A 23,636-nucleotide genomic window follows, 5' to 3' on the forward strand; every position below is an offset into this window, starting at 1 on the left:
TTACAATTCATGCTATGGATTTTTACATATGGCTGCCTCATCCATATAAACTTTGGTTGGGAGATCCATAGTTAGTTCAAAATTTCGATACATGTTGCGCGCAATTCATTATCATGGCATCCATTTAAAAATGGACGTCTCAATTTGTCCTTCGCGTCGGTCTCTTGTCGAGTCTATATAATCGGGTTGTGAGTTTATTGTGTATAAATAGTGTTATAATTGTTTATTATTTATTATCGTTATTGTCTATTAGTGTTTATGTAAATTTATTTTCATGAAATATGTGTAGAGTATATAAGGAATATTATATGCTCAAATATTGTAGTTGCGTGTATAGTGTAGTGGATAGCGTTAGTGTTTAGTATGCGTTAGGTCTAGGGTTCGTGTCTCCCCCATCGGTTAATAATTTATTTCGTAAATATGCGGTTATTCAATAAGTGGTGTGTATTAATTAACAAAAATGTGTATAAAATATCTCAAGTGACATAGAATTTAATTAATTGAGTGATTCTAATTTTTTTGTTTCCCATTTCCATTACTATGGATCACCCAACCATAGATCTTTTGCTACTCCAACAATATACAGCCAGCCATAGAATATGGATGCAGCAACCTTAACTATGGATATCCCGTATTTTTCAATATAATATGGCTGTGATATCCATGTATCTGGATGTGTCAACTATTCCTTTTTCTCCGTGTAGGATGGCATAGTGGTAGCGTGACGGCTTCTGGTGCGTGCAACCCGAGTTCAATTCCTCCGACCGTGGAAAATTTTCTTTCAAGGTATATTTGTTGTATTTGTGTTAAGTAATAATTAAATGTAAATATATTTGTAAAATAACAATTATTTAAATAAAAAATATAAATGTTAATTAATTAAATAATAAAAATGTTTGACCTAAGTATTAGAAAAGATGGGATGGGGGTAAGGGGGGGGGGGTATTTAAGTAAATAATTTACTTGTATTGAGAAAGTATTTTTTTGATTGAAATCTATAAATTTTCTCAAATCAAGAAAATATTTTCTTGGACAGAGAACATACTTTCTTGATTTGATACATAAATGTGTAACAAATTTGCTTCCTTTCTTGTTACTCAATAAAAAAAAATAACAAAAAGAATGTATTATATTTAATTTACAAAATTTTATTTCTCTGATAATTTGAATAAGAAAGTTTTCAACAATATTTTTCAAAAGTATAATTTATATTCAAGTCAATTAGCAATCATATTCATTCACTCATACAAAACACTCTATTCAAATAACATAAACAATATTGATGAGCTCATCACGTGAACAAATTGTAAATAATAGAAAAACATTAAAATTAGCGATTCTCAAAAATTATAACTTTTCCAATATTCCATTAAGATATTGTGATTTTATTTTGTTTTTATCTAAAATTAATAAAACAAAATGCAATCGATCAAAAAATAAAAAAATTAAATTGTCTCATATCCTCTCACAATTATATATTTTTCTTTTTGTTAGTTGACGTAATAACCTTCAATTATCCATATATGTATATATGTATATTGATGTGGATTCTAAGCACCAAATTCATATATATATATCATAAAAAAAAATTATTTCCGCATATCGCCAAAAAATCACTTCAACTTATTATGATACTCACAATAAAATTATGCAAAAATATGCTTTACATACACATATAACCTTGGAGGGGATTAGGCACGAAGAATTTCCATTTATCGGTTTTGTTCTCGCTGCCCTGGGGACTGGTTATAATGATGTTTTTCCTTACACAGAAGTTGTGACATCAATAATTGAAGCGATATTTCCTGGAGACGAATATGTTCCAAAACAGCAGATACAATGATTTAGAGTAAAATTAACGACCCGCTGTATGAACAGATATTTCGAAAAAAATTTACAATACAATTCAATTAATACATATATAAACACAAATTAATATAATGCATTTTGTTACCTTATAATTCACGGGTCGACACTTATCATACGATACACAAAACTTTGTTTTATAAAAACTTTCTTTCAAAAATTAATTTAGTCACCGAATTACATTCATTACGGGACACGTCTTGATATTTATACAGTCATTAAGAGAATGCTAGTCGTACAACGTCGAATTTATTAATCATCGAAATATTCCCCACTCACCATCCATACTTCTAATACAGAATATTTTGTATTGGTCATGACTCATAGCCTTACATACCCCCCTTGACGAATTATTGGAAATGCAATTCCATGAATTAAGTCACATAAATTTATATATATCACAATACATACATCAAATTTTAATTTGATACAATTGTTTCGTCATAATGCACATCATTATGTTGTCGCCTGAGTTTCAATATTTTGTTTTTCGTGCAAGCATGGTCTCAAATTTGAGTGGTGATGCACTCCCTTGCTTTTATTATTATTATCAATTTCTCGCAACTCATATGCTCCATTTCCCAAAACCTTTTTTATCACAAATGGACCCTCATATACATCAAAAAATTTATGTGTTACTGAATCACTTGCCTTCGAAATACGCGGAACCTTTAAATAAACCCAGTTGTCTTCTGCAAAAGATATTTTGGTCGTACCACCTTGAATCTTTTTTCTCGCGAGAAAAGCCCTTTCCATTCGTTCAGAGGCAAGCAAGCAAATTTCATCCCTTGAGAGAGTTTGCCCTTCTGGGAATTTTATAATTTTTTGGATGTCATCCTTTACCGGTATACCAAAATGCAATTCCTGCGGCGCAAACCCCGTGGTCGAATGCGTACACAAATTCAAAATATTTTCGATTGTCGAGACATGCGTGGCCCACGATGTGTGTTTCTCGGAACACAATGCTCGAAACATCCGACCAAGCTCACGCATTACGCGCTCGACCGGATTTCCTTGGGGGTGGCGTATCGAAGAAAAAATAGCACGTATTCCCAAATCCTCTAATGATTTTTTCCAGCGCTTCGATGTGAATTGGGTACCGTGGTCACTTAATATTCGTCGCGGTTTTCCCACCTTAGAAACGTATTGTTCGCATATTTTTTTAGTTACTATATAAGATGTAGCCTTTTTTATAGGATATAGACGAACCAATTTAGAAAATACATCTAACACAACAAACAAATACTGAACTCCCCCCCGAGACATTGGCAAAGGACCATATAAATCCACCGAGACTAAATCTCCTGGTTCTTCCGATTTTACCATGCGATATTCCGTATTCATTGAGTGAGCATAAGTTTTTGTCCTTTGACAAACATCACATGCTAACACCCAACTCTTTATATCTTGTCGAATGTGATCCCAATGATAAAATTGACTAACATATGCAAATGTTCTAAAAACGCCTGGATGACATAAATGATTATGCGCTTTATCAAAAATAGACCGACCCCATTCTCTAGGAATTACTACCTGAAAGTTATTCTGATTCTCATTTTTTCGAAATAAAATATTTCTATAAATTGTATATTGCGGCAATTTTTTCCCTGAATTTAGCTTTTGTATAATTTTATTTATAACTTCGTCATTTTTTTGCACTGTATCTAATTCATGAATGGATGCTTTTATATCGAATTCTACTTCTAATTTATTTACCGAAATTTTTGTTTCTTTAGTATTGTTTTGTGGTTGTTTCGACACAATTTTATTTAAGGAAGGAATCAAAATATCTGCGTCACGAGTTTCCAATTCTTCAAACTCACCATTGGGATTGCGGCTAAAAAAATCGGCAGGTATATTCATTTTCCCCGGCACGTATGTTATATCAAATTGATACTGTTGTATTATTAAACCCCATCGAATTAACCGAGCATTCTTAAATTCAGCCGAGTTAATAAAGGTCAATGCTTTATGGTCAGTAATGACTTCAAAACGCGATCCTATCAAAAATGAACGAAGCTTTATCATGCATTCAACAACAGCCAGCATCTCTAGTTCAGAAACAGAGTAATTATATTCGGCCTTCTGTAATCCGCGACTAACTATTGCCACTACATGATGGAACCCTTTTTCGTCCGTTTGAAAAAGTATCCCCGAGATACCTCTATGAGACGCGTCCGTTTGAAGTCGAAACTTTCTATTGGGATGAAAATGTTCTAACCGAATACAACTAGTAAAATTTATTTTCAATTCACTAAAAGCCTCCTTATGCTCTTTTGTCCATATCCAAGGAGCCTTTTCTTTTAATAAATTTCGAAACGGTTCTACAAAAGTCGCGTATTTAATTATAAACTGCCTGTAGTATGTACATACCCCTAAAAAACTCTGTAATTGTTTTCGATTTTTTGGTTCTTTAAAATTCAAAATCACATTCAATTTATCTTCTGCCGGCACAATTCCTTCACCCGAAACATTAAATCCAAGAAATTTTACACTCCTTTCAAAAAATTGCGATTTATCTAACCTTAAAGTAAAATTATCATCTTGTAATTTTGTAAAATTTTCGTCTAATAATTTTAAATGAGAATCAAAATCCCTTGATCCGTATAAACAATCATCAATATATCGCGCTATACCATCTGCACTACAGGTTCCTAATGTCATTGATAGCGATCGTAAAAAACCACTTCCCGCCGTTTTCAAACCAAAGGGAATCCTAGTAAATTGGTACATTTGACCATTATAGAGAAAAGCAGTATATTGCCTGCTCTCTTTTGACAGTGGTATTTGCCAATACCCATTGGCCAGATCGGTGATAGTAAAAAATTTAGAACCATAGAACTGTTGTATGATCTCAGAAATTAAGGGAGGGGATTCATGATCATCCTCGATGACTTGATTGATAAAACGTGCGTCCAGACACACACGCACCTCACCATCCTTTTTTACGACAATTCTAAGTGGACTACAAAATTTCGCTGTTGATCTCTCTATAATTTTCTTTTCTAACATTTCGAACATTTTTTTATCCACCCCAGGACGCAACGCAAAAGGAACCGGATAAGATTTCTTAACTATTGCGTTTTCATCTTTCAATTTAATTACGTGTTCATATTTCCCCCCCGGCTCTTCTTTCTCCGAAAATAGTTTCCGAAATTTACATAGCGTTGCAAACAATTTTTCTTTTTGTAATTGATCTATAGTCGAAATATTATTTACAATATCCTTGACATCATTTATAAATCGTTCTTCTTCATTTTCGGCATATACGTGCGCTATTTCAAAAATTTGATCATTTTCCTCGAATGTACACAATTCCCTATCAGAGTCCTCATCATTGTCTTCAAACTCTAAAGAAATATTATGATTACTATTATTATCCCCAATAAAATCATTCTCCGTTAGGATGCTAATTTTATCTAAATTTATTTTGTCAACAAGCATTGGCGAACAATTTTTTGAATTATTATTTTCTTTATCATTAGTTGTTTTATTAACATTATAATTTTGTTCGATATTTTCATTTTTATTGCAATCTATAAAGTCATTCTTTTCATTTTGTTTACATTTATTTTGATCACGATTTATGATATCCTTGTCTCGAATTGATTCATTACTAAAATTGACTACTTGGATAAATAAAATATCATCTTTATAAGATGAATTAATCCGATCTGACATATTTCCTCCGTATCGTATTAAATTATTAGGCACTAAATAACCGTTAATTTTCATTAAATTGTTCTCAAAATCTAGTATGACGTGATTTTTTATTAACCAATCATTTCCTAAAATAATATTCGAACTGAGCCTTGGTATAATCAAAAATGGAAAAACAAAACGATTTTCTCCAATCTCAAGATCGAGAAATGCCTGATGCTTTACAGGAGTTTGCTTTCGCCCTATGGCCGGAACAATCATAATATTATTCACCGGCAATAACGGTATTTTCCCATTTTCACATAAATGATTATAAAAAACTTCAGAAATGCACGTCACTTGGCTCCCACTGTCAACTAACATCGGAATCGGAATATTAAATATTTTTGCAATAACATGAGGACTTTTATGAAAAAACATCTGCTTTTCCCTATCATTATTTCCTTCATTATTCTCAAATTCCTTTTGTAGGTCCTCGATCAAATCACAATTTGATGAGTGCTTCGTCGGACCGCACGAAACACTATTTACTTGTTTAAATGATATTGTACATTTTGTGGTAACGGAGGAGGAGGACGTGATAAATCAGGTAAAAAATTATATTTAAAATTTGATACCGGAGAGGCACTATTCGCTCGGGCATTCGCAGATCCTTTACTTATTTTATTCACCGATTGATTTTCCACCGATACCTGCCTAACGTGTGCATTTTGTTGACCGTGAGGAGGAGGATTTCTATATTGATGGTTTGGTCTATCCGCATAAATCAGATCCAATTGGGATAAAGCGTGATGCATAGATTGAAAAGAATGATAGTCAACAGAAATTAACGCCGTGCGCACACGATCTGGGAATTGTTGGGCAATTGTGTAATGAATTTCATATTCTGATAACCGCGGTATTATAAATCGAGCATCTTTTGTTTGTTTTTCAAGATATTCGACTAATAACCCTTCTTGAGATGTATATTTTCGCGATGACCACTGAGTTTTCAAACGCACTTGAATTGGTATGGAAAAAAATTCCTGCAAAAACATTTCTTTAAAATCGTCAAACGATTCCACTGAGATAGCTTCAAACCATCCACGCGCACGTCCCTCAAGGGATTCCCCAAGAACAATTAAACGCGTGAATCCAAAAACACCTTTTACCCGAAAATAATTTTCAATCTTTTGCAAAAATTCAACTGGATTTTGTTTCTTTTCATTCTCAAAGCGCGGCATTCTAATATCTATTCGAGTAAAATGCGATTCGTATGAATGAACACGACTCATTTGAAAATTACTATTTATCGAATTATCTATTACTTTTTTATTTCCATTATTATGATTTATTGGTTGATCAATTATTAAATTTTTGTCAATAATTCCAGAAGTTGAAGAAGATTCTTCTTTGTCAGACATAATGGATTTATCATTTTGAGAATTTACGTTATTAGACCGCAAAGTTTCATTTTCAATACGCATTTGTTTATTTTCAACCAATAAACCTTCACGTTCTTTTTTCATTTCATACATTAATTTTCTCATTTCTGATAATTCTAATTCTAATCTTCTAAACTTTTCATTACCTACTTCCGTGTCTGTCATCTTATCTGTATTATTTAATTTTTCTACTAAATTTTTTTGAACTGATTTAGATCGCGTGGTAATACCCTCACCACTCAAATTTATTAACTCTTTTTCTTTATTTTTTGGTGAACGTTCTAAACCCATATCACTCAATATTTCATTATTCCATCATCAGAGATTTTTTTTTTTTTTTTTTTAAACTATTGATGATTATATGTAAAAATTTATGACAACAAAGAAAAAGAAATGATAATACTAAAATTAATTTGAGATTGGCAAATCCCGGTTGAGCCCCCAAAATGTAACAAATTTGCTTCCTTTCTTGTTACTCAATAAAAAAAAAATAACAAAAAGAATGTATTATATTTAATTTACAAAATTTTATTTCTCTGATAATTTGAATAAGAAAGTTTTCAACAATATTTTTCAAAAGTATAATTTATATTCAAGTCAATTAGCAATCATATTCATTCACTCATACAAAACACTCTATTCAAATAACATAAACAATATTGATGAGCTCATCACGTGAACAAATTGTAAATAATAGAAAAACATTAAAATTAGCGATTCTCAAAAATTATAACTTTTCCAATATTCCATTAAGATATTGTGATTTTATTTTGTTTTTATCTAAAATTAATAAAACAAAATGCAATCGATCAAAAAATAAAAAAATTAAATTGTCTCATATCCTCTCACAATTATATATTTTTCTTTTTGTTAGTTGACGTAATAACCTTCAATTATCCATATATGTATATATGTATATTGATGTGGATTCTAAGCACCAAATTCATATATATATATCATAAAAAAAAATTATTTCCGCATATCGCCAAAAAATCACTTCAACTTATTATGATACTCACAATAAAATTATGCAAAAATATGCTTTACATACACATATAACCTTGGAGGGGATTAGGCACGAAGAATTTCCATTTATCGGTTTTGTTCTCGCTGCCCTGGGGACTGGTTATAATGATGTTTTTCCTTACACAGAAGTTGTGACATCAATAATTGAAGCGATATTTCCTGGAGACGAATATGTTCCAAAACAGCAGATACAATGATTTAGAGTAAAATTAACGACCCGCTGTATGAACAGATATTTCGAAAAAAATTTACAATACAATTCAATTAATACATATATAAACACAAATTAATATAATGCATTTTGTTACCTTATAATTCACGGGTCGACACTTATCATACGATACACAAAACTTTGTTTTATAAAAACTTTCTTTCAAAAATTAATTTAGTCACCGAATTACATTCATTACGGGACACGTCTTGATATTTATACAGTCATTAAGAGAATGCTAGTCGTACAACGTCGAATTTATTAATCATCGAAATATTCCCCACTCACCATCCATACTTCTAATACAGAATATTTTGTATTGGTCATGACTCATAGCCTTACAAATGATTTTGAATTAATATATTCTGCATTTCTTACATGCTACTTAACTTCTTGATCGAATTCCATATTTTCTTGAATCAAGAATATCTGCGTTCTCTCACAAAATAAATGTTTTCTTCATTTAAATCTTGAATTACTTGAACGAATGTTACAAAAAATTGAATGAATCAAATAAAATAATTCAATTATCTATATATATTCTTAGAACAAAAAAATATTTTATTCATTTAATACATTTTATATTTCGTACAAGTCGATTAACTTCTTGGTCGAATTCCATATTTTCTTGGATCAAGAATATCTGTTCTTCTCACAAAATAAATGTTTTCTTCATTTAAATCTTGAATTACTTGAACGAATGTTACAAAAAATTGAATGAATCAAATAAAATAATTCAATTATCTATATATATTCTTAGAACAAGAAAATATTTTATTCATTTAATACATTTTATATTTCGTACAAGTCGATTAACTTCTTGGTCGAATTCCATATTTTCTTGGATCAAGAATATCTGTTCTTCTCACAAAATAAATGTTTTCTTCATTTAAATCTTGAATTACTTGAACGAACGTTACAAAAAATTGAATGAATCAAATAAAATAATTCAATTAACTATATATATATTCTTAGAACAAGAAAATATTTTATTCATTTAATACATTTCATACTTCGTATAAGAAGACTAACTTCTTGGTCGAATTCCATATTTTCTTGGATCAAGAATATATGTTCTTCTCCCAAATATCCTATGTCAAGAAAATCGTTTTCTTGAATCAATACTTTAATAGTCTTGGCCGTATTCAATCCCACGATTTGCTTCAACCAAGAAAAATTTTCTTGGTTCAATACTTTTTTTTTTCAGTGTAATATAATAATGTATTTTTACTATTGAAATAAATTATAAATTATACTTAATACAAATTAACTTTTATTTTTGAAATATTGACTCAGTTTTTTTATTTACTATTTTTAAAAAACTTGAAAACCAAAAAGCTTTAGTGTTCGGGGTTACCCCATTCTCCCCTAACAAACAATTTCAACAATTTATATTTTTTATTTATGAATATTAAACTTATTAATTAAATTTCTGTGGCATTAAAATTCAAGATATTTAACTTAATAATAATTTTTTTTCAATTTTGAAACAATCCTTATTAATAAAATCATCAGACTTTTGTCTGTACATTGCATAGAATTTAAAATTTCTATTATATTCCTTCTTTTTACACTCTAAGAAATCCGAAAATACTATTAAGAAAATTATGTGTGTATATGTGTGTGTGTATGTATGTATGTATGTCCGCAAATTTTCGACCGCGCATCACGGAAAAATGGTTTGATCGTTTCAAGTGAAACTTGGCAGTCTTTTAGGCATTAGCCTAACTTAAAATCCTAGCCATAGTAGATTAAAAAATATTAATATGGACGGAAGTTATGCCATTTTTTCAAAAATTCGAAAATTGGTACAGAGTTAATTTTAATGTTTCTTATTAAGATTCAGTCGTCAGAATAGTAAAATTTTGAATATCAAATAAAAAATGTTAGATTTAAATATTGAAAGATTAAAGAATTAAAAGTTTAAAAATTGAAATTTTTTGTAATGAATTTTTATAAGGTTGTATTTCTTAGGTCAACAATAAAAATTTGTTGTTAAAATCATAAGTTTACTTTCCTAAAAGAATTCTATTAGGTCAGAATATTAACAATATCCATATAATTAATATAATGAGACTTTTGTCAGTATATTGCACAGAATTCAAAATTGCTATTATATTATATTAATTAATGATCAAAAAATGAATAACTCAAATTCTATTCTGATGACTAAATTTTAATAAAAAACACTAAAATTAACCCTGTATCAAATTTGAGTAAAATTGAGGACAATAATTATTTCAAAACATTAATTTTGAATTTTCAAAATTTTGAAAATATGGCATAATGTTCGTTCACATTAATAACTTTTACTTTACTATAGCTACACTGAAAAAAAGTTATATGGTTTAAGTAATTATAATTACATATTTGAAAAATAATATCTTATTTAAAAAGTTTTTATTTCGATCTAATAATTAGGTATCTTTTGGACAGTATAAGAAAATTTTTAATACAGTAATTGTTTTAACGTTTGACATATTTCTTCGAATTGTTAAAATTTTGATCTTAAAAAGTATCCCAAAAGGTGGGATTTAAGAATTACTAAAAAAATGTGTTGAACAAATCATTATCTTTGTCTGAAGACAATAAATATTTTTCTGTTGATTTTGCTTTCATTTCTAAAAACTTTCGGAAGTTGGCTTCCGAAATATTTCATGACGGAAAAATTAAAATTTTAATTAAGAGGTTCACAAACCTATATTAAAGACAATGTTTAAATAAATGTTTATTATTTTTAAAAAATACTATTAGGCAGGCGACACCAGATTTTGAGCACGAAAGCTAGTAATTAATAAGTGTAAATTTTTTGTAGTGAAATTTTCTTCAAAACGTGAGCGGAAATACACTTCGTGTATATAAATATAATGAAATATACGTCCGTGAGTATCAGGACGCCCCTTTTTTCATGAGTGGAAAAATGCTTAAAACGTAGAAAATAAGAATGACAAAAATTTGTCGTATTTTTTTCCTGAAAGCTAATGAAATTATAAAGAGACTGACACCTGATCGAAGAATTTTCGTTGACTATTCTGTCAGAAACAGAAAAAATACTGGATTTTGCATGCTTTTCGTAATTTTTTGATTTCTCGAAAACTAATTAACTTTTTTTAGCGTTCTTGGTCTTGTTTTAATCTCTATTCACAATACCAGTTAATAATTTAGATTCTACATTAAATAGAGATTGAAACAAGACCAAGAACGCTAAAAAAAGTTAATTAGTTTTCGAGAAATTAAAAAATTACGAAAAGCATGCAAAATCCAGTATTTTTTCTGTTTCTGACAGAATAGTCAACGAAAATTCTTCGATCAGGTGTCAGTCTTTTTATAATTTCATTAGCTTTCAGAAAAAAATACGACAAATTTTTGTCAGTCTTATTATTTTCTACGTTTTAAGCATTTTTCCACTCATGAAAAAAGGGGCGTTCTGATACTCACGGACGGTAGTGTAGTACGTTTATCGAGTTTTTCTTTTAATTAGAAGAAATGGAAAGAAAACAATTATTGGAATCAACTAGCAATTGATCCTAAATGGCAGGAAGAAGTGAATGATCTTCTTGAGTGGTCCAGCTGTCAATCTGATGGAGTCATCGTTCGGTGAGTGGTTTCTTATTTAACCTTTTCTCTATTATTATATTAACTATTATTATAACATAATTAATCGGACAGTCCGAAACAAAATTTGAACAAATTAATTCGATTTTCTCTGAAAACTCTTTTTGTCGTTTGGATACAAAGGTGACTTTGGTTTTTCTTAATTTTTCTTAATTCTTTAATTAAAAATAAATTTTACAAGCTTACAAACGTAGAAATATAAACTCTGAACTGTATTGCTTGAAAGAGATTGGTCAATTTTTGATACATAAACAGGAACGTCCCTAAGTGTAGCAAATGTAGACGAGGTAAAAGCTAAAAGCTAAGAAGAATGCTAAAATTTGTCGGAAATTTTAATATAAAATTATTATTAAACATTTTTTTAAATAACATGATTTGTGGAAATCGTTTCATATTAAAGAGAGTAATTTTAGAAATAGGAGAAAGAGTAAAATTTCATCGTTCAGGGCCCCAAGTGACATATATCATTCCCGCACGTGTACTTAATCCGTATTTAATATTGATAAGGTTGGCAATACTGTTTGTATATCACGTGCAATGTTTACATAAATACAAAAAACACAAACTGAATTATCACAAACGTATATATATTAGTTTTTGTAGTGTTAAACGTCAGAAATCACGTTCTCTCATAGGCAGAATATTTACAATATTCTCCTGTGAATCGTTTCCAATTGGAAGGAAATTTATGAAATTTATCAACATAACCTTACTCAAAAGAATCGACAAGTGTTTTTGTTGCTAGCGGTTGTCAAGGCTAAATTAAACTGACCCAACCCATAAAATATTGTTTGCAGTCAAGCTAATTGACTATTCTTGATTGCCTAATGAGTTTACAAAAAAGTCACTAAAGGTTGAGAGATATTTTTGTTCCATTGGCCAATAAGAAATGAAATTCTAATGTTAACAACAAAGTTTGATATCAAGCAAGATATTTACGTTTTGTTTACATTCGTAATTATTTTACATTCCTGCCATTGTTGTGTTTCGGAAAATTATTGTGATCCACTTAAAAAGGCGATAAAATCAGTAAAGAATTGTGACACTTTTTGCACTTTTTCTATGCTAAGTGGAGTGACAAAAATGATTCATCATAAGTGTATAAAGGGACTTTATCCTTCGAGTAATATTCTTAGATTTGAAATTCCCGAGGATAAAGTGCCCTGGAGTGTGGAATTTGAAGAATATCAACCAGTGGAATATAATTCACCAGTATTGATAGGAAAACCTTGGGCAGATCCGGATACAAATGATTCTTCGTTCGAACCAAAATGGAATTTGCAAGACGGTAAGTGACAAAGTTCATGTTTTTTCTTATGCTCTGTTTACGTCACTTTACGTCTTTCTTATTGCTTATCTTTCGAGAATAATAAAATCAAGTAAAACTAAAATAAAATATTTCTTCAACAGGCAAAGTGAATCGAAAGAGTTACGTGAAAGATTACGAAATAACAGTGGACGGAGTACCTCAGAATCCAATTGGAAGAACTGGTATAATTGGTCGAGGACTTTTGGGTCGTTGGGGACCGAATCATGCGGCCGATCCAATTGTCACCCGTTGGAAGCGAAATGGCACGGGCGCTTTGGAAATTGACAGAAAATCGGAGAAACCAATTCTCCAATTTGTCGCTATAGAGAGAAAGGATTCGAAAGAATGGGCAATTCCTGGAGGAATGGTTGATCAGGGTGAAAAAATATCGCAAACTTTAAAGCGTGAATTTATGGAGGAAGCACTCGATGCTCTCGATAAGACACCAGAGGAACGGGAGGAATTGGAGAGTGCTTTGAAAAAATTCTTTGATCGTGATGATAAAATTTATCAGGGCTACGTGGATGATCCACGAAATACCGACAATGCTTGGATGGAGACAATGGCTTTGAATTTTCACGACGAAGACGGCAGTACAGTTGGTGAAATAAATTTAAAAGCCGGTGACGATGCCGGCAATGTGCGATGGATGGACGTCGACAGAAAAATGATCCTCTACGCAAATCATTCCGATTTTATTAAACAAACAGTGCACAAAAGAAACGCTCATTGGTAACAGAAGAGTACAAACAAAAATTGCCTTTACCAAAATATTTTTATACTATCTATCTAAAAAAATATTTTTCGATTTTCCTTTCTCACGGAGGAAGTGTTTTTTAAATGAAAATATTGTTCCTTTGCTTCATCATCGAGCAAGTATTTTGTTTTTTCCTAAAAAATACTTGTACCATTAGGAAGCAAAACTTTTTTGTTTCAAAAGTACTTGATTTTTTAAACAAAACAGATTTGTTCCCTAACAGTGCAAGTATTTTTTAAGCAAAAAAGTTTTGCTTCCAAAAAAAGCAAGTATTTTCGAAACAAAACTATTTTGCTTCCTAATAGAGGAAGTATTCTTCAAAAAGAAATGTTCCTCTTGCTTGTATTTTTTAAATAATAGTAATGCAAATTATTTAAAAAAGAACTTATCAATAAGGAAACATTTGTTTTAATTAAAAAAATTACGATATCTTTATTATTGTATTCACGGATATTTTACAGAATCGGATTAAAGATTAACAAACGAAATTTAAATCACAGGTAACATTTTTGAATAAGATTTCGATAAACAGAGCTATTTTTATAATATAAAAATTTTGTATAAAAAATTTTAGAATTTAAAAATACAATTTATACTTCTAAAAACGAAAGTCTCGAATATTATCTAAAAATAAGTTTATAAATTTTTTAAATTCTTGAAGACAATCTTAGTCCTTAGAGTCCTATACTGCTTTTCAAATTGAAATATACATTGTTGTACATATATTTTAAACAAAGAAAAAAAATGTAAGAGGCTAATTGTAATTTACAATTTTAAAGAAATATAAAAGTTACAAACAAATAATATCGAGTTATTAAAATTTACATGTCACTTATTTTAATTCAAGTGATGAATTATAGAGTTTATTATAATGATTATAATACTTAAATTGTTATAATTATTATAATATTAGAATTATTGTAATTATTATAATAAATATAAGAATTAATCGAGATCTTGAAAAGCAGTAATTACTTTGATTTTAAGTACTTCAGTCAGAAACGAGTACGAGCTACGAGTTTTTTCTGTCGATGACTATTGAATTACAATCGTGATTTTTTCAGTCTTTTACAATTATTATAATTTCAAAAGACTATTTTTTTATAATCGTGTCATTTATCTACTGTAATTAGTCACTTTGTTGTTATTATTGGGACGCATGATTATTCCCCAAATGTCATTTTTCCGAAATGTCATTTTACCGAACTGCACTTTTGCGAATAGTCATTTTTGCGAGAAGCCAATTTTGCGAAATGTCACTTTTGCGAATTGTCATTTTTGCGAATTGTCATTTTTGCGAATCGCCATTTTTACGAATAGTCAATTTTCCGAAAAGTTATTTTTGCGAATCGTCATTTTTACGATTTGTCAATTTTTCGAAAACTCATTTTTGCGAATTGTCATTTTTACGAAAAGACATTTTTGTGAAATGTCATTTCTGCGAAAAGCCATTTTTGCGAAAAGTCATTTTTACGAATTGACATTTTTGCGAATGGTCATTTTAAAGAAATGACATTTTTGCGAATTGTCACTTTTGCGAATTGCCATTTTTACGAATTGTCATTTTTGCGAATAGTCATTTTTGCGAAAAGTCATTTTTACGAATTGTCATTTTTGCGAATTGTCATTTTTGCGAAAAGCTTTTTTTGCGAATTGTCATTTTTGCAAATCGACATTTTTACGAATTGTCAATTTTCCGAAAAGTCAGTTTTGCGAATCGCCATTTTTACGAATTGTCAATTTTCCGAAAAGTCATTTTTGCGAATTGTCATTTTTGCGAAAAATACAATAGTGAATTTATAGACCTACAAGTTTTCTATTGTATTTTTCGCAAAAATGACAATTCGCAAAAATGACGTTTCGGAAATTTGACAATTCGTAAATATGTCGGTTCGCAAAAATTACTTTTCGGAAAATTGACAATTCGTAAAAATGGCGATTCGCAAAAATGACAATTCGTAAAAATAACTTTTCGCAAAAATGACTTTTCGCAAAAATGACAATTCGTAAAAATGGCAATTCGTAAAAATGGCGATTCGCAAAAGTGACAATTCGCAAAAATGACATTTCTCAAAAATGACAATTCGCAAATATGTCAATTCGAAAATATGATTTTTCGCAAAAATGGAAATTCGTAAAAATGGTGATTCGCAAAAGTGACAATTCGCAAAAATGACATTTCTCAAAAATGACAATTCGCAAAAATGACTTTTCGAAAAAATTACAATTCGTAAAAATGGCGATTCGCAAAAATAACTTTTCGGAAAATTGACAATTCGTAAAAATGGCGATTCGCAAAAATGACAATTCGCAAAAATAGCTTTTCGAAAAAATGACAATTCGCAAAAGTGGCATTTCGCAAAATTGGCTTTTCGCAAAAATGACTATTCGCAAAAGTGCAGTTCGGTAAAATGACATTTCGGAAAAATGACATTTGGGGAATAATCATGCGCCCCGTTATTATTACGCATACTTTAAATATGGCAACTTTAGACGCATGCAGTATCCTGCCTACTAAAATATATGTCGTAGGCGAAAAGAAAAATCCGTCGTTTAGCTTAATTCCTAGGCTTTAAGCTAAACGCGGGCAAATAGGAAAATGATCAAGTAAATGACAATTACTCTTTTAATCGCCTGAATTCTTTATAGTCATTTAGCTTGATGCCTAGGCGTTAAGCTAAACGCCCAAAGAGTGCCAGGCTAATAGAAAAAAATTCAAATTATAGACAAAAATATTTTTCACAAAATTGCAATAATTTATTGTAATTAATTCAAGTCAATTGCAAAGGAAAAAAATTACATTTTATTTATTGCAGCAAGTTAAGCTTTGGTGGCATCGCAAGCTGCAAATTATTTTTAATTTAAAGCTTCTAACAATTTTGGAAAAAATTCAACTAAGAATATTTAAAAACAAAGATTCATAAACAAAAATTTAGAAACGCTTTTTAACTCAAAATACCTGCAATATATTATTAATTGAAATTCCATTTCAATGTTTATTATTCATCAAACGCTCTTTGGGCGTTTAGCTTAACGCCTAGGCATCAAGCTAAATGCCTAAAGAATTCAGACGATTAAAAGAATAATTGTCATTTGCTTGAACATTTTCCTATTTGCCCGCGTTTAGCTTAAAGCCTAGGAATTAAGCTAAACGACGGATTTTTCTATTCGCCTACGACATATGCATATAATTTAAAAAAGAAAAGAAAACAAAATTAACAAGAATTGACAATTGGTTGCAATGGTGTTTCATTAATTCCGAGGATATTTAAAAATGCCTCTGTCGAATTTTCACTTATTGTCTCTTCATTGGTAAAATAGGAATCGGTTTTTTTATTTTTTGAAATAAATACGTCTTCGTATTTCGCCATGTGACTAATAATAGTATTCTTAAGGATATTCTTCATAGAAGATTTCTGTTTAATGAGTATTGACTCATTTTTTCTCGCTGTTAATTCAATATTATATTGTTCATCAATCTTGAGTGCTTCTTTGGCTTTCTCCTGACCTAAATCAGCCGCACGCTTAAATAATGTTCGCGCTTTATCAATGTCAACGGAAAAATTACCTCTTCCCTGTGCGTGGAAAATTGCGAGATTATACATTGCTCCCGCGTGTCCCATTTCTGCAGCTTTATTGTAATATCTCGCTGCCTAAAAATTAAAAATTATTTTATTTCATGTTCATAGTTACAGTTCTGGAAAGAATTATTTTGTAAATTTCGTTTCATTCTGTAGAATTATGAATTATTATATTAATTACTAATTTAATAATTATTATTAATTATTATCTTCTGTATTAATAATCGTTACATTCCGGTAATCTGTTTTTTTAATTATTTTTCTTTTTAAACGTTTTCAATTTTAAAAATAATGTATTGAAAATAATTGAATTCTTGTGAAATACTTATCAAAAAATTTAAAAATAATTCAATTCTTTCAAAGAATTTTTTTAAAATTTTTGAAAATATTTGAAAAGAATTTATTTGAATTTTTTGAAAATAGTGGAGTCTTTTAATCATTCATTTTTGTAATGAATGATTTCTTTACATTTCTGGAAAAAAATTAGTTTCTTTTAATAATTTTTAATTGAAAATTTTGCAAATAATTTAAATTCACAAAGAATTTTATCAACACTTTTCAGAATAATTGAATGTTTAAGAAAAATTTTATTACAATATTTAAAAATTATTTTTAAATTTGTATGTAAAATAATTGAATTCCTGAGAAGAATTTTACAATTTTTAAAAATAATTGAATTCTTACAAAGAATTTTATCAAAATTTTAGGAAATAATTGAATTCATTGAAAAAATTTTCTTTTAAATAATTGAATCCTTTCGTGAAACATTATTGAAATTGTTTTGAAAATTATTGAATTCCTGAGAAGAATTTTACTATTTTTAAAAATAATTGAATTCTTCCAAAGATTGTTAATTATTTATGAGAATAATTGAATTCTTGAGAAAAAATTTTGAAAATAATAATAAACAAGAATATTTAATTGTGTACTGAATTTTTTAAATGTTGAATTTGAAAATCAAAAATTGATGTCTATATTTGAAAAAATAACATTTTTTAATTTGCAAAATAATTAATATAATAATTATTATTAATTATTATAATTATTCTGTAGAATTTTGTTTAATTGAGGGCCTGGAACGGATAACTGCCTGCAACGCATGGTTGAAAGGGACTATACCAGTCAGACATCAGTGAGAGGCCTAGAGGCGCTCAATATTGTCTGACTGGTTATCCGTTCCAGGCCCTCAATTTTTCTAGAGATCCTTTTTCTTACCTTAATGTCGTCGACTTTTGTGCCGAATCCTAATTCGTGACACAAAGCCAAATTAAAGGTGCTCGCTGGCGAAAATAATTTCGCTCCAGTTGAAAAATTATTCAAGGCATCTTCGTAACGCTTATCATTTAGGGCTGTTATTCCTAAACGTAATTCATATTCTCCCAAAGCGAGTTTGTGAGCGTGAGCAAATTTACCTTCCGCTTCTTTTAAAGCCTATTTTTGAAGCAATATAATTTTAGCACTTTTTTAAAAAAATACTTAAATTACAAAAGGTTTCGTTTAATTTAAATATAAATATGAATTATCTTTCTAATTATAAATATTTCCGAAATATAAATGTAGAAAATTGATTTCTGTTACTTGTGAATTCGTGAATTCGTAAATTTGTAAGTTTTAAATAGAGTAAAAGGAAAAGAAAAAATAATTTTTTTTTGGTGATAACATTATTATTATTTACAATTCTTTTTTTAAAATTATAATTAAAAAAAGGGAAGAGTGAAATGTGAAATTAATATGCAAGCAAGTGTCTGCACATTAACATGCTCACCTCTTCAGCAGTGAGCGGTCCATGAGGTTTCGATGGGGTCCATTCTGTTTCTGTGGCGACGTCAACTTTTTTGACATCATCCGAAACAGCGTGAACGACGGGAAAAATAAATTGTGGTTTCAAACATAACACTTGAGCCAGCAAGCGCTTGAGATGCACTTCCGGTAAATGCAAAACTCTCTTCTGACAATTTGCCGTTATCTCGTGACTTTGATCCTTTTCAAAGAATCTCCTTCGCAAACACAAAGATTGACAGACGACCCAACCTACCGCCAGGACTCCAGTCTGTAGAAAAGATGAAAATTATTTTCCCACATTAAAATAGTGCTTAAATTTTTATTTTTACGTAATTATTATATAATATTTGAATTCCTTTCAGTATTCTTCAAATATATAATTAGATTCTTATTAACTATATTGGTATTACGAAATATTTCGCAATGCTTTTTTATACCTATGTAATTTTTAGTTCGTCAGTAATTTATTAACAAAAAAAATTGTCAAATTCGGGAATTTTTTATAGAAATTGGTGAACAAAACAAGTTATAAATTCTAAACATATTGTTGTGTGAAAATAATTTACCCAACCGACAGCTTCGGTCCAATTGTGCTTTGCATCCCATTTGGAATCTTCTTTTTTACCCTTTGCTCCAGTTGATTTGGTTGAATCACAAAATCCATTATTAAATGTGGAAAATGTTGGTGTTAATACTTTTTGATTAGAAACTAAATTTGTATTAATTTCACACTTGACGGAACTTTCTTGTGAATTTTGTGAATAAATATTTGTTCGACGATTTGCGCGACGTTCTAATGTTTCACGAATTCCCCGTGTCACGAATTTCCACATTATCATTCAGGTGTTAGAGTGAGAAACGGGTGCGAATATTTTCAAAATTGGGGTAAATTTTGTTGTCATCCGAATTTCTTTGTTTATTAATTCTATTTTTTTAGAAACCAAAATTGAACACAAAAACTAATTCCTGTTATGGAAATTGGAAGGTTAGGTTGGATTAGGTTAGGTTGCTTTGAGAGTTGATAAGGCTATTCAAGTTGGGTGGGGGAAAATTCAAGATGGATGCTAACTGGTGCACCAACATTGTATAGAAAGTGTATGGGATAGAGTCTATTTTTTTAAATATCTCGCTTAAGGACGCTGCACGGTGGGAAATATTTAAAAGTACGCATAGGCGTAGCGAGCGATTTCTCCTCAACTTCCACTCTTTTCCCCTCTTTTCGTCCCTCTTGGTGAAATTTTTTGACTTTGATAATTAATTAAAAAAAATCCAGATTGAAAATGAAAAAAAGGGCGATTTAGGGAAAAATAATATTTAATAGAGAATATTCAACAAGTTTTCTTATGACGATTAGATGTTTCTATGGGCGTGAATATCAATCCGCGTTTTCCAAAACATAGCAAACTGACAGCTCAATATGGGAGGTTAGCCATGGCCGACTATATCAGGTTGCATCGTTTGCGTAGTACAGTAGAAATGAACGTAAGGAACAAAAATATTAAATGTCAATTATACTCTCATTGTTTACTATTACATTTATTATTTGTTTATTTATTTATTATTGTTATTATATCTATTATTATTTATTATTTTACTTACTTTTTTAAAATATTATTATGGAAAAGTATTAAAACAATAAAGGAAAATTTTTTATGAAAAAATTATTAAACAAATAAAATTTCTAAACAAAAAAAAAGTAAATAATAAAAAATTATGAAATGTATAATTTTAAAAATTTTTAATGGTTATTTTTATTATTGATATTTTTAAGTATATGAAAAATCTAATTTAAATATTCCACAAAATTAGTTTTAAAGTAATTTTTTATAAGGAATTCAACGGTCATAAAATAAAAGCGGACAGAAAATATTTTGACCCTTTTTCAATTATCATTTTTCTTAAAAATTGGTGGATTTCGAAACACACGCGTAATTTGGTAGAAAATATGTTTTTAAATCCATGAAAAGAATTCCAAATGAAATCGATGATTTTCATAATTACCTATAGAAGTATTGTTTTGAAAAAAATCTTTGTTTTTAAACTGAAAATTCTAAAAATAACATTGTTATTCAATTTTTCTATATGGAAAATTATTTGTTTACTTATTTAGTTTCTGATCAAAATTTAATCTTAATTTTTCTGTATTTCTATTTTTCATCAATAAAAATTATGATATGAAATTATTTAGAAAAATAAATGTCAAAAAATGCCCTTTTTTAATAAAAAAAAAAGCTGCAATGTATTGAAAAAAGACGAAAATTTAATAATCTACTTCAAAAATTGTTAGAAAAAAATTGCAAACATCAACGTCGTTTTCTCAAGACAAAAATGGTTTTCATAATTGGAAATAAATTCTGAGTACCTCCGTGTTTCAGAAAAAGGACTTTTTTTCATAAAAAAAAAAGACATGGAGTGGAAAGGTCGAATGTATCGAAAAGTATCGAAGTAAAGAATGGGCAATGAGAATGTAAAATCTTAATAGAAGGGTGTTTTTAAAATTGTTTGTACATGTGAAGGTGGCGCTGCAGTCGTATGTTATTTAAAAAGAGCGCGAATATATAAATTTTATTTTTGTTAATAGAAAGTACTCATAATAAATCTTATTTTGCATTGTCAAAAAAAACGTCAACATTTCAAATATAAATAAGCAAATTATTAACTGAAAATATTTGAATATTATTATTAATAAAATAATGGACTTGGATAATGGACATATAAAAACTAGCACCGTAGACGGCCGCTTGCGGCCGTCGGAGGAGCTAGTTCATAAAAAAGATCCAATTTTATGACAAAAATTATGTTTAATAATATTTTCATAAAAAATTTACATTACTTTGTTTTATACTTTTCCATTATAATATTTCTAAAAAGTAAGAATAATAATAAATAATAATAGATAAATAAACAAATAAATATAATTATTTATATAATATTAAATAATAAAAGTAATGACTTATTATTTTTGTTGATCATCTACGTCCCTACATTACCATAGCGTAAATACTTTCAACACAAAAATGGTGCAACCTGTTATGGTCGGCAAAGGCCTACATCGAGCTGTTGCTTTGTTTTGTAAAACGCGGATTCATATTTACGCTCCTAGAAACATCTAATCGTCATAAGTAAGTTTGAATTATATTCTCTATTAAATATTATTTTTCCTTAAATCGCCCTTTTTTTCATTTTCTGTCTGAATTTTTCAAAATTAATTATCAAAGTCGAAAACTTCCCCTCTTTTGGTGTAATTTTTTACTTTGATAATTAATTTTTAAAAATTCAGACAGAAAATGAAAAAAAGGGCGATTTAGGGAAAAATAATATTTAATAGAGAATATAAAACAAATTTTCTTATGACGATTAGATGTTTCTATGGGCGTAAATATCAATCCGCGTTTTACGAAACATATCAAACTGATAGCTCTATATGAGAAGTTGGACATGGCCGACCATAACAGGTTGCTCCGTTTGCGTGGTACAGTAGGAATGAACGTGAGGAACAAAAATATTAAATGTCAATTACTCTTATTGTTTACTATTATATTTATTATTTGTTTATTTATTTATTATTGTTATTATATCTATTATTATTTATTATTATACTTACTTTTTAAAAATATTATTATGGAAAATTATTAAAACAATAAAGGGAAATTTTTTATGAAAAAATTATTAAACAAATAAAATTACTAAACAAAAAAGTAAATAATAAAAAATTATGAAATGTATAATTTTTTAAATTATATTAGTTATACAAATTTTTTTAAACAAAATTATTTCAAATACCAAGATTAACTTTTTTTATAGACAATTTGAAAATTAATACACTGGGAATAATATTGACACATTCAGAAAAAATAAATTTTAATGGATAATTTTTTTTTATTATTTATCAACTATAGTTTATTTCTAAAAAAAATTATACATTTCATAATTTTTTATTATTTACTCTTTTTTGTTTAGAAATTTTATTTGTTTAATAATTTTTTCATAAAAAATTTTCCTTTTATTGTTTTAATAATTTTCCATAATAATATTTTTAAAAAGTAAGTATAATAATAAATAATAATAGATATAATAACAATAATAAATAAATAAAAAATAATAAATATAATAGTAAACAATAACAGGGTTCCTACAGAATCTGGAAATCATGGAAATGGTATGGAATTTTTAAAAGGCTTCTGGAAATCAGGAAAATAATGGAAAAGGCCTGGAACTTTTAAAAGTTTCTAAATTTTTTCTGTTTTCTATTTTTTCTCTTGAATAGAAATTCAAATAATAACAAAGCTAAATGGCATAAAAGAGAAGAAAAAATATTGAATTTTAAGAAATTCGATTTTTCGGATTTTTGATAATTTTATATAATTTTAGATTTTTTACCAAAGAGTCGAGAATATTAAATAAG

The 23,636-nt window shown here is 28.8% G+C and overlaps 2 protein-coding genes across 3 annotated transcripts; one reads left to right on the top strand and one right to left on the bottom strand.

Moving 5' to 3' along the window:
• The first annotated feature begins 12,316 nt into the window (after positions 1–12,316).
• On the top strand, positions 12,317–13,975 carry LOC122510979 (ADP-ribose pyrophosphatase, mitochondrial). Its single transcript, XM_043625945.1, has 2 exons — positions 12,317–13,090; positions 13,213–13,975. Exons 1-2 carry the CDS (start codon positions 12,703–12,705, stop codon positions 13,845–13,847), a joined length of 1,023 nt encoding a protein of 340 aa, XP_043481880.1. The 5' UTR covers positions 12,317–12,702; the 3' UTR covers positions 13,848–13,975.
• Positions 13,976–16,324: 2,349 nt separating this feature from the next.
• On the bottom strand, positions 16,325–20,285 carry LOC122510978 (chitin synthase regulator 2-like). 2 transcript variants are annotated; one of them, XM_043625943.1, is made up of 5 exons: positions 19,798–20,285; positions 19,215–19,499; positions 18,665–18,880; positions 17,074–17,521; positions 16,325–16,412 (listed from the first exon to the last, which is right to left on the bottom strand). In XM_043625943.1, exons 1-4 carry the CDS (start codon positions 20,068–20,070, stop codon positions 17,084–17,086), a joined length of 1,212 nt encoding a protein of 403 aa, XP_043481878.1. In that variant the 5' UTR covers positions 20,071–20,285; the 3' UTR covers positions 16,325–16,412; positions 17,074–17,083. The 2 variants fall into 2 exon arrangements, with proteins under 2 accessions (XP_043481878.1, XP_043481877.1); XM_043625942.1 differs by having other exon boundaries at positions 16,325–17,521.
• Between the last annotated feature and the right edge of the window lie 3,351 nt (positions 20,286–23,636).

This window comes from Leptopilina heterotoma, unplaced genomic scaffold, assembly GCF_015476425.1.
Source record: "Leptopilina heterotoma isolate Lh14 unplaced genomic scaffold, ASM1547642v1 Lhet_8, whole genome shotgun sequence".
NCBI lineage: Eukaryota > Metazoa > Arthropoda > Insecta > Hymenoptera > Figitidae > Leptopilina > Leptopilina heterotoma.